This window comes from Dama dama, chromosome 14, assembly GCF_033118175.1.
Source record: "Dama dama isolate Ldn47 chromosome 14, ASM3311817v1, whole genome shotgun sequence".
Lineage (NCBI taxonomy): Eukaryota > Metazoa > Chordata > Mammalia > Artiodactyla > Cervidae > Dama > Dama dama.
The window spans coordinates 69,295,735-69,308,138 of record NC_083694.1 but is presented as its reverse complement, the minus strand read 5'-3'; the positions used below and the strand labels follow the sequence as shown (position 1 = coordinate 69,308,138).

The 12,404-nt window shown below is 35.3% G+C and overlaps 1 protein-coding gene and 1 pseudogene across 2 annotated transcripts in view; one reads left to right on the top strand and one right to left on the bottom strand.

The window, feature by feature from the left end:
• LOC133069522 (cyclin-dependent kinase 1-like) overlaps nt 1-3,047 on the bottom strand; it is a 29,316-nt pseudogene extending 26,269 nt beyond the window's left edge.
• The window catches only part of SYT14 (synaptotagmin 14), a 177,748-nt gene that overhangs the window by 34,138 nt on the left and 131,206 nt on the right, over nt 1-12,404 (top strand). Inside the window, exon 3 of one of the 2 annotated variants that reach the window (XM_061161279.1) lies at nt 6,123-6,287. In XM_061161279.1, the coding sequence (XP_061017262.1) occupies nt 6,123-6,287 (165 nt within the window). Of the gene's footprint in view, nt 1-6,122; nt 6,288-8,429; nt 9,364-12,404 lie in introns of those variants that run through there. The other variant, XM_061161278.1, reaches the window with a different exon arrangement.

The window sequence follows — 12,404 nt, the reverse complement described above, 5'->3', positions numbered from 1 at the left end:
ATTATTAAATAGGGAGCAATGTTCTTTTTAAAATGGAAGTTGACGTCTTACATAGTTCACATTTTGTTCAAGAGATAGAATTGCATCTATTAAATGAATTATTTAAGTCTCCATGACAGTGTTGTTAGAGGACTAGTGTTTCTTGCCCAGCAGCACAAATCAGCAATAAAGACCTTATGATGCAAACTGTAAGTTGTTTCTCTTTATTCTTATTTTTAAAAGAATTATTGTACAGGAATCATAAGTACTTGTTTATTTTTTATGTATTTGAAATATAATGGGCAAGATAGTTTTATAATATTTATTTTGTAACTAAAAATTAATATATTTTGATACAGATTAGAAGATAATATTATTATATAAATAAATTTATATTAAAAGTGTTAATTTAATAAATAAATATCTCCCTTATAATTATATTTCAGTACATCTTTGTATTTTTGGCAGAAAGTGGTATTTTTTTAGTTTACCTTTTGTAAATATATATATATATATTCTTTTCTAAATATAGATAACTGCAAAGCCAGTTCCATATACATAGCATAAATAATTATTAATCTTGGACAAGCCAAACTTTTCGTATTTTGTGGTGAGATACTATACCTTGTTCCCTTTTTGACTTTGCAGTGTAGTCTTTAGATACTTCATATAGAGATCATATAGCTCACAGACACCTTCCTAATATTTTTATTGAGCATTACTAATGCCTGTCAGGCTTATTATTCTATAGAATACTTTGTTTTTAAATTTTTATCTTATTAGCTTTCAAAAGTATCTTGAATAGAAAATACTATGATTCCAGTTTTATAATTTGTGTATTTGAGAAAGCTGAAATCAGTTCCTATATTTTTAACATATATACAGAGCTAAGCCATGAAATGTTTTTTCATAATGTATGTACCAAGCTATGTTATTTGATCACGTGGCTTTCCCTTATTTTTATATTTCAGGTTGGCATTTAAGGAAGCTGTAGTATTACTTGGTGTTTTAAGACCGTGGACTCTGGAGTCAAAGTATCTGGGTTCAAATCCATGTTCTGTCATTTCCTAGATTTGTGACTTTAGTCAAACTTACTACTCTTCGAGCTTCAGTTTTCTAATCTAAAGACTAAGATAATGTGTAGTACTTATTATCACAAAATTGTTTTGAGCATTACATTTAAAATGAAAGATTATAATAGTGCTTGGCAAATAGAAAGCAGTAGGGATTAGTGTTTAACATTTTGGGAGCAGGAATCAGTGTGCCTGTATTCATATCAAGATTTCATCTCACTGAATAATAATCTTAAGATCTTGAAAATTCTACGTATTCTTACTGAGCCTCAGTTCCCGTTCCTGAAAAATTAGGTTGTAGTGAGGATTCAGTTTAATAATGCTTGTAATGCATTTTCTAAAGCAGCCCACAGCAAATACTAAGCACTCTTTAAATGTCTGATATTATTAATTTTGTTGTTGATTGGTCTTGGTTTTATTGTTTAATTAAATTTGATTCAGCAAATTTAGTTCTTTAAATGTATAATATTAACTTATTAACGTTAATTAACTGTGTGCTGTTAGAGACTTTGAAGGTTCTCCGTTAAGAGGTAATATACATTTAAAATAGCATTTACTTGCCTGTAGCAAATGACCTAGAATGTTTGGAGAGAGTAGATTTATCTATAGATAAATTAATCATAATCTTAGAAATATTTCTGTGATTTTTTTAAGCAGATTCATAGTATAAGAATTTAGGAATAAATTCCATCAGATACTAAAAGATATGTTTTGTATTAGTGAGGTTTGAGTTCGTGTAATTTTATTTAACTTTTCTGATGGTGTATCATATTCATATCTCAGGGTGATTTCAATGTATTGTTCCATCTCTGTTTTATGGACAAATGGGATTATCAAATAATAATTAAATATTATCTTAATCCTGACATGAGGGTGAAAAAGTAAAAGTCTAAAGTTTTTTAATATTTTCTGTCAGAAAATGTTATTTCTTTTCTACAATTATATTACTATTTAAAATTTTAAATACAAAATGTTTTTCCATGAATGTAGAGAATGGGTGTTTAGCCAAGCAGTGGATTAAAAGAGAGTTACATAGTATATTTGCCTTGTAAGTATAAGGCACCTTTCACCATTTTCTAGTGAGGAAAGATTGTGTTTTTATTTTGTCCAAATTAATGGTGTGTATTTATCTGAAAATTTGTGAAGTAAGAGATTTTCCGTTAAAGCATAGTGCCTGTCATTTGCCGGTGGGGTTTATATTTAGTCAGTGATGTCTTTCACATGCAACAGATGAGCAAAAGGAAAACTCCCAACTCTTTGTAACGAACCTGACCTTCATCAGAGCAGTATCATGTTTCTCTCTATACTGGACATCCACACAGCAGTAGTCTGCAGACATGCTCAAGTAACATGTCAAAACCTAAACTTGCTACCTGCCTCTCTTCTTCCACTGGTTTCTCGGCTCCCATGCTCTAAACCATATGCCTTTACGTTCGTATTTTTTCATTTTTTTAAATGATGTTGCCATTCACCCAGGCTTCCCAGGTAGCTCAGATGGTAAAGAATCCACCTGCAATGCAGGAGACCCTGGTTCAGTTCCTGGGTCGGGAAGATCCCCTGGAGAAGGGATAGGCTTCCCACTCCAGTATCCTTGGGCTTCTCTGGTGGCTCAGATGGGAAAGAATCCGCCTGCAATATGGGAGACCTGGGTTCAATCCCTGGGTTGGGAAGATCCCCTGGGGGAGGGCATGGCAACCCACTCCAGCATTCTTGCCTGGAGAATCCCATGGACAGCGGAGCCTGGCGGGCTACAGTCTATGGGGTCACAAAGAGTCGGACACCACTGAGCAATTAAGCACAGCACAACACCATTCACGCATTCGCTCAAGCTAGAAACTTTAGAATTACCTTCTGCTTCTCTTTATCCTCATTCTCTCCATTAATTGACTGGATTGTTATCAATTTTCTCTGAACAACTTCACCCCTCTTCTCTGCCATCACTGCCACCACTTCGTCCTCATATTTTGCCACCACCCACTCCCTACTCTTTGCCATGTTTTCTGATTGTTTTAGGGAATGTAGTTCTGCAAGTACAGAGTCTGTAGGATGGTGTTCAGGATTCTTTGACAGTTTGAACCTTGCTTTCATTTCCAGTAACTGCTCTGGCATACTTTTGTTCTTTCCTGAACACACACTCATTCATGCATTTGCAAATGTTTGTATAATGTCAACTGGTGGCATTGTGCTAAGAGAGGAGACAAAGGTAGATAAGACAGCCGTGACTGTTGCCCATTAGTGCCGATGGAATGCCATGCGCACTGTTCCTGGGCTTTGATCATGCTCTTTCATCTGCCCTTTACTCTTTAATAGAGTTCCTATTAATCTTTCATAGGTTATCTCCTTTCTGAAGCATTTGTAACTTCGCCAGGTAGTATTCCTTCTTTGTGTTCCAGTGGTACTTTATATTCAGTACTTCTGTTGTCGTGCTTGCTGTATTATACTTGTTTATAGATGACCTTTCTCCCTAGTTTAAATGTGTAAGTGGGAAGGGAGGAGGGAAATGAAAGAGGAACACAGAAATAAGGATTGAGGAAAGGTGCAGGAAAAGGCCGAAAGGGAAGAAGAGAAGGAACACAGGGGAAGTATGAGCGGTAGTTAAAAACACAGACTCTGGAGCCAGAAAGGGCTTGAATCCTGATTCTTCTACTTACTAGCTAGGCACATGGTATAATATCTCCATGTCTCAATTTATAGTGGGGGTAAATGAGAGGAAAATTGTGAAGATTAAAAGAGTTCATAAATATAAAGTACTTGAAAGAGTGAATAGCACGTAATATATGCTATATGGTTTTTAGTAGCAATAACTCACTTTTGTAAGTGAGGTGAGTTATATTTCCTCCTTCATGTAGTCTTCTAAGAGGTGGGAGATTTTTTAAAAATTTTACTTATTTATTTTTAACACCAAAAGCATTTTGTATTGGGGCATAGCCAGTTAGCAGTGTTGTGATAGTTCCAGGTGACCAGTGAAGGGACTCAGCCTTACGGGGTGGGCGATTGTAAGCTGCTGATTATTACAGCTCACGCTGTGTAGCGTTCACTTAGGGCATCACATTCCCCAGTGCGCTTTGGACCTGCGCTGGAAAGGGAGCTCCTATCCCTCTGTGCTGTTTGCGGTGTAATTCTGAACCTGGTCACACTGAATGATTTGTGTCTTTGTACCAGATTCTGCCCTGCTGTGATCTTCCTAGCTTTTAGATGTGCTGGTGATAATTTTTTTTTACCTGTTTTTTTTTTTTTTTCACCTTAACCTTCAGGCTTGATGGATCACTGTTTTATGTCATATACCTTAGATTCTTTTATTAAACTCTGTTCCCTTTCCTGACTATTCTCCAGCCTGAGAGTGAGACAGAAAGGGCTAATGTCTCGGTGTAGTGTCTTGGTCTGGTAGCAGGATCTGTTCCTGGGCACCAGGCTGCTATTCGGAGAGCACTTCTACCATTCCTGCCACCTTCTCCCTCACGCTCATCACCCCTGCCTTGGAATATCATTCTCTGCTCCATCCTCTATGGCGGTACTGTTGACCCAGCTTTGACCAGACCGTAATATCATATCAGTTCTGCACCTGGAATGCCTGGCATTCACAAATGATAAAAAGCTAGGAGAGTAAAGTGCTCATCATTGACTGGTGGGTGACTTCATTTTTAACAAATGAGTTAGATGCTAATTGTCGTGGTTCTTCAGGTTAAAAAAGGACTTTTGGAGGAGATGACACTTTAGTCAGTGCTTGAGCAGTGGGGGAGGAGAGAGTAAGGTTGTATCTGAGGCTTAAGATTCGTTGTCTGCTAACACCGCAGTCAGGCACTGAGATTACACAAGTGTAGTTCTGTTTAATTCCAAATGACTGGTCCCACAGAGAGAGAGGATGCAAAAGTTGAAAAGAAAGAGATGGCGGCGGATTGGAGAAGCTGGAGAAGGTTTTGTCTGTGCTCACTCTACCAGATCTCCCTGGATGATTTCATGTATTCTCTTGAGAACCTGGTGGTTCATAACAAAGTTTCATGGAGTTTCTGGAATGCACAGTGATCTCCTGTCTCTTGGTTTCACATGCCGTTTCTTCTGCATGAAATAGCATTCACTTGGCTAATTCTTGGGCTTCCCTGGTAGCTCAGACAGGAAAGAATCTGCCTGCAATGCAGGAGACCTGGGTTTGATCCTTGGGTTGGGAAGCTCCCTGGAGAAGGGAACGGGTCCCCACTCCAGTATTCTGACCTGGAGAATTCCATGGACTGTATAGTCCATGGGGTTGCAAAGAGTCGGACGTGACTGAGCGATGTTCACTTTCACTTTTTTGGCTAATTCTTGCAATACAGTCACAGGAGCCATAACTTGCAGAAAAGCTTGCTTGATCCTTCAACACTGGGTTACATAACCTTGGTTGCACCGCGTTGTTACTGCCTTCACCAGCCTGTTCAAGGAAGATAGGAAATGCGTATGTGATATGCTCGAGTGTGGCTGCTGCTGCAGAGTGTTTGTTGGTTGAGTGAACGAGTGGGATTTGGTATAGGGAGGATACTTGGTCACTCCTGGCAAGGGGAGGAGGCAGGCACAAACTCGGCATGTGGTAAATGGAATCAGCTGATTGGAGGGTAGTATTGAAAAGAGGCTGGAGTTTTCAGTGCCAAGTTAAAAAGTCCAGTGTTTGTTTAATAGAACAAGACCATTGAAGCTTTTAGAGATAGCAGCAATAGTATATGTTCTCATAAATTTAAGTGCTTGGGAAATAAGTTTTTCTAAATCTTGTTTTAAAATGTTTTTAATACTCATTAGTGGACTAAATGTATGGTAACTGCCTCTTTGATAGACTCATTTCTTTTAAGATTGTTCCCACATAACTTACAGGGAAACTGTTAATATACTCTTCAATAAATTTTAATATACTTTTGAATAAATTGAACAACTCATTAAACTGTGCAGATTATTTTTCTCACAAACTGAACTGTTGTGAACTATGAAAATTTAAAAATAAAATTCAAATAAGGCAGCAGTCTTAACCCAATGTATAGGGGTTTCCTTCTTCTTTGTAACTTGAAGTAGAATAAATGCTTACAGTTGTGACTTTTTTCCCTCCAGTATCTCCAGAGGCAGTTGGATTTTTGTCTGCTGTTGGGGTGTTTATTATCTTGATGCTGCTCCTTTTTCTCTATATTAATAAGAAGTTCTGTTTTGAAAATGTTGGCGGGTTTCCAGATCTTGGTTCAGGATACAGTGCAAGGAAGAATTCACAAGATAAAATTTGTAAGTATCATATCGCTGCTTCTCTTGTTTAGTCTTTCTACTGTTTATTATTTTATTTTAAAAATACGATATACATTAAAAAGCTTGATTCTGACGTACAGTAAACTAACCTTTAGACATTATTCTGTGAAAGTGAAAGATCTATTACATAAATTATGTTCAGCTATCTTTTTTATTGCCCATGAATTGCTACTATATTGCATAAAAATGAATTGTATATCATCATAGAATGACATTTTTATATACTTTAAGAAAAAGGACATATCTTATTACTTTCTGTGCTTAAATCCATTGTCCAAATAGTTTTCTAGAGAGCTTTTTTTCCCATGTCCCTAGAAAGCTTTTGAAAGTATTCACCTTTTAATCTGCTGTTGAATTCTCAGTAATGGATAATTTTGTTGTTTAGAGAAGGTGGTTTTCTCTAGTAATTTAGTGTGTAAAATCTGATTATGAAACCTTAGTGTTCCTCTTTCCTCCTTGGCAACATAGATATAGTTCTTAGATATATTTCCTTAATAGGAAAGATGAGGGCTGTGATGTTATTCTTTTTCTTATGAAAAATTTTAATTTTTTAAAGTTATCATAGAGTTCTTTATTTGCTATTTCCAAAGACTGGCTTATGTAAATAATAGCAAAAAAAAAGAAAGCTGAAAATTGTAAAAGTGAGACATTAATTTAGAATTTTAAGGAAAAATACAAGAGAAGCCTTACATTTCTTGTCCATGTACAAATGTTGAAGAGATGCTTTTCTTTTATATCTGATAACTTAAAAAGTGATAGCCTCATTGTTTATAAAAATCTTATTGTTGAATTACATCATGCATATTTTGCATTAAGGAAACTGTAGTATTTTATGTGGTTTGGTTTGATTAATGTTTCTCATACTTCACTTCAGTCCTGTTTTTTTTTTTTTTTTTCATCATTTGTGTAGAAAAAACTGGTTAAAGAAACCTCTTTTAGTAGCCTCCAGTAGTTCTCTGTTTTGGCATTTCTAGTTTTTCTTTGGTCTTATCCCTTTACACTCTTAAAAATTATTGAGGACCCCAAAGAGTTTTTGTTTATGTGAGTTATAGCTCAATGATATGTACCAAATTAGAAGTTAAAAGCTAAGAAAAATTTAAAATATTTTTTCAATTTATTTTTAAAAACCCAACAATAAGTCTATTACTTGTTCATCTAAAATGTATTAATTTTTAAAACTGTATATTTTCTAAAACCAAAAAATATGTTTGATGAGAAGAGTGACATTGTTTTACATTGCAAATCTCTCTAATGACTGGCACAGAAGAAAGAAACAATTGGATTCTCATATCTGCTTCTGCATTCAATCTGTTACATGGCCTCAGGAAAACCCAAGAGCTCATTTGAGTGAATGAAAGTGAAAAGTTAAATATCCTCTTACTCTTTTTGTAGAGTTTTGACCTTGAAGATCTGTTGGAAAGTTTGGGGGACCTTATTAATTTTTCTGAGGCTGTTTCTTTTCTCGCTTATTAAATAAGAATAATAATATTTACCTCCTAGAGTTATTATAAGATCAAATAAGAAAAAAATTTGTAAATCTCAATTCTTTACATGTAATAGCCACTCGGCAAATGTTCTCTCTCTGCTCTTCCCTATTCTAACTTCTGCAAAATTGTTTAGACACATAAACAAATACATATTTGGGGGAATATATGTATTGGGGAAACCCTTAATACATTTTTTATTTTGAAATGGTATTGGTACTTTGTTAATAATATAGGGCAGTTCCCACACATAGACTATTAATAAGTTAACTAAAAAGTACGTAATAAAAATCCTTTCTATACTTCTTCTTGCAGGTATAGAATAAAAACCCAATAGTATTTGAGGGGAAAATAGTGTCTTGCTGCTGTTGTGACAGCTATGGAGTGGGAAAAAATGTCGTTACGTTTAAACCAAGTGGTTTGATTTTTTTTTTTTTTTGAAGCGTCTTTTACTTCAACATATTTCTTCCATTACATAAGCATTTACAGAAAGATTAAAAGTCATAATGTGAAATACTGATATTGAGCTAATGAATAGCACCATTTAAGTAAATGTTAAATTGAAACTCCAGAGTGCTTAATATTTTGAGAAGAGAAAATTCCATGATTGCAGTTTTAAGGAACAAGGAATTAGAAAATGGCATTTTTCAAAAGTTTTCAACAGAATCTGCCTTCAGTGTCCTCTCTGGTGGACACGATCAGTAATGCTGTGGAAGATTTGACTACTGCTGTCGGAGAAGTCAGCTATGCGTTCACTGACTCAGTTGCTGAACAGGTAACAAGCATGATAAATGGCTTTCGCCCAGAAGAGGAAAGCTCTGCAGCCCCAGAAGCTGCAGATACTTCTAAACAAGAAAGCACCACAGTACCAGAAGTCTCCAAAAACACTAATTGTCAGAAAGCACCATTCAATTTAGAGAACCGAGCAAATCGAATCAATAGCTATAATACTTCAGTTTCACAAAAGCAAGAGCAAGGAATGAATGAGGGAGGAGGAGTTAAACATATTAATAATAGGCAGCAGATGCCATCACAATATCAAGAAACAGATAGCGCTTTGAAAGATGATTCTTCTTTGAAAGGCCGTATGAGTTATGGTAGGGTATCAGTTAGCAGGCAGAATGCAAGTGCTGGATCTACTTGGCAAGAACTTGAAAGTACTGACAGGTGTGAAAAAAATGGATTTGAAATTTCCAGTGATGGTAAACATGACTTAAAGGAGGTAAGATATCAAGAAATGAAAGAAAATTACTTAAAGAAAGCTGAAACACATATTAAAAGTAAAGGATACAAAGGGAATAACTATTCAGGAAATGAATGTTCTCCAAAAAATATTTTGGAAAGCAGTAGACACATGATACAGAAATCCATTAAGAAGGAAGACTTATATCCAGCAGCATCAACTAATTCTAAAGAGCAGTGTCAAGGCAAAATCAAAGAACAAGTAAATCCAACAAAATACTACAAAGGGAAAGGAAATATAAAAACAGAGAAAATTGAAGCCATTTCTGCCAAAAAAGAAACAGCAAAGAGTAAAGATGAAAAATATTTTAAGATAATACCAGAAAAAGGTGAGGTCTCCTAATGTGAGTTTGAGTGATAAAATTTTCTCTTAATTTTTTCACATTAGGAAGAACATCATCCAACTTCTTTAATTGTTCTCTGTACACCTGTATTTCTAAGGCTTTCTTGAGTCCTCTTACTGGGAGACATTTTTAAAGTCATGCAGTTTTTTCTTATCGTCCTTTCAAAAGCATGTTGTTTGTATTCCTCTGATTTAAGTATTGCCCCTGGTCCCTGCATTATTTGGACAATTTTAAGGACCTTCATTTTACTTAATCCCCATTTATTGTACAACCCAGAACCCTGGTTTTCTTAAGTACTGTGCATCCTTTAATTGAGTTTATTTGGTGTGCTGTAGTTGAATTTTAAAATTTTGTGTTTTTATAACCTACCCTTAACCCTTTATACATTGTTGCTCTTCACATCTTTCCTGGTAAGAATCTACCAAATGTTTTATGTTTTCCTTGAGAGCAATGGATTTTTATTCTCTTGAAATACATGCTTCAGAATATGTCTTTTCATTTAGCCATACATTGAGAGTTTTATGTGACTTCTGTGTTTCCAATGAATATACATGAACAATCTATTTTTATTCACGAGTTCTCTGTGTACAATTAAGATTCCAACTAAGCAGTCACAGTTTTCATCCACAATATTTGTGACAGTTTTCAAAACAATTAGTTTTGCTTGGTTACTTGGTTTTGCTTTATATTGCCAGTTACCACTCCTGGTTATCCCTTGAAGTGAAGTGAAAGTGGCTCAGTCATGTCCAACTCTACGACCCCATGAACTGTAACCCGCCAGGCTCCTCTGTCCATGGGATTCTCCAGGCCAGAATACTGGAGTGGGTATCTGTTCCCTTCTGCAGGGGATCTTCCCAATCGGGGATCGATCCCAGGTCTCCCACATTGCAGGCAGATCCTTTACCGTCTGAGCCATGATTATCCCTTAGTCATTCTTATTTATTGTTGACCTGATCAGAAGACCAGAAGTACACTGGCTTTTATTTATAAAAGATACATACGGAATTTTTGTGTATATTTACATTCTCATAAAATAACAAAAAACTGAGTAGCACTAGAAATGCAGAAGACTGTTTCAGTTCTGCTACGTAACTTCATGTGTAATAGGAATCTGCTATCTATCAGCTGTATGAATGATTTTTAAATGATATAATAGAGGCTGATCCAGGATGGATGAGCCAATTAAAAAGGAATGTCAGTTTTTGGAAATATATCTGTTTTGAAGTTTATTCTCCTAGCAGTTGTTTGAAATGTCAGATTCAGTGGTTTTTTTGTGGTTTTTTTTTTTTGGTAGCCTTAATTTAATTTTGGTAGCCTTATTACCTGCAGTAATAAAAGTTAAAAGAAATAAAATTAAGTGAAATAGTTTACATATTATCTTATTCATAAAATAACAGAATGGATGCTATTAATAAATACTTCACAGGTAGTAGTGCAGAATTTAAAATTTTTATTTGTTTTAATTAAGAAGCATGCTACTACCTAAAGGAATACATATCTCTCAAGTATTCCAGATTTTAATGAGTACTAAACTGAAAATCCCATGGACAGAGGAGCCTGGTGGGCTACAGTCCATGGGGTCGCAAGAATGAGACACGACTTAGCAACTGAACCACCACCTCCAAACTGAAACATATTATGATTTAAAAACCATTTTGAAAATCATTCAACCCATATGGATTGTCCCTTCGTATAGCTGAACTGTAATTTTGCTAGTATTAATACCCGAGTCCTAGGTTCTGACAGAGCTTATAAGATATAATAAGAGGAAGAAGGGTTTCCTTCTCCGTTTCTGAATGCAGGGCTACTTCAGGTAATACTTTATAGTAGGTAAATTTCTTGCCACCCTCCTCAGAGCTCTCCTGCTACCTTAGTATCCACACAGTGCTAAAACCTGGGAGTCAGAATGCCTGGGTTCTAGACTAGATCTGCCATCATCTCAGTCCTGTCTAATAGAACTTTCTGCAGTGATGGAAAAGTTCTACGTATCTGTATTGCTCCTTACAGTAACCACTGTCCACACGTAGCTATTGAGCGCTTGGAATGTGGCTAGTAGCCCTGGAGAACTAGATTTTAAATTTTATTATTTCTACTTAATTTAAATAACTGCATGTGGCTGGTGACTAAGTATTAGGTAGTGCAGAATATAACATTGGTTATGGTTTACCCCTTTGACAGTTTTATTTTACTGATTTAAAAAGTGGGACTTAGACTAGTGACATTGAAGCTACCATTATTTCTAACTCTAAATATTGAATTTCTATCCCATATCTTATACTCCTTTGTCTCCCCACCAGAATTTTAAACTTTGTTTCCTGTAGTGCAGATGATTTTAGCTGAGTATAATGAGAGAAATGTCTAGACTGAACTAGTAATTTCTGACTGCTGTGGTCTCTTCATCCTTCTAGAGTTGTTTTAGAATTCTGAGAAGGTTACATCTTTTCTAAATGAATCTCAACATGATGCAGTTTCACAGTCTTTACCTTTTAAGTAAATGATATTAATGATAATTAGTGCTTTTTAAAAGAATATAAAATTAGTTAATTTACCAGTTTGCCTTCTGGAAATGTAATTTGAAATTTGGGTACATGTAAGTAAAGTTTTCCTAGGAAGTCTGCCTTTCACAGATAATGTGTTAAGTTTGGTATATATGCTTCCAGATGTTTTTGTATGTGTCTATAAACTTATACTGCATGGATGTGCGTATACATTGCATGTAGATGTGTGTATGTGTGTTAATCTGTTTTTTTAGATGAGACTATAACTTCTACTTTATTTCTCTTAACATTATATGGTAGGCATTCTTTCCCTGTGAGTACTTACAAGTTCACCTCCTCATTTTTAATGATTGCATAGTGTATCATTGCACAGATGTATCATGATTTACTTAACCAAGGCCCAGTGTTGGACATTTAGCTTGCATTTTTGTTTTCTTTTGCTGTTAAACACAATTCAGTAAATTGTCTCAGATACATATCACTGCTCATCTGTTAATTATTTTTTTAGGCTGAATTCTTAGAAATGGA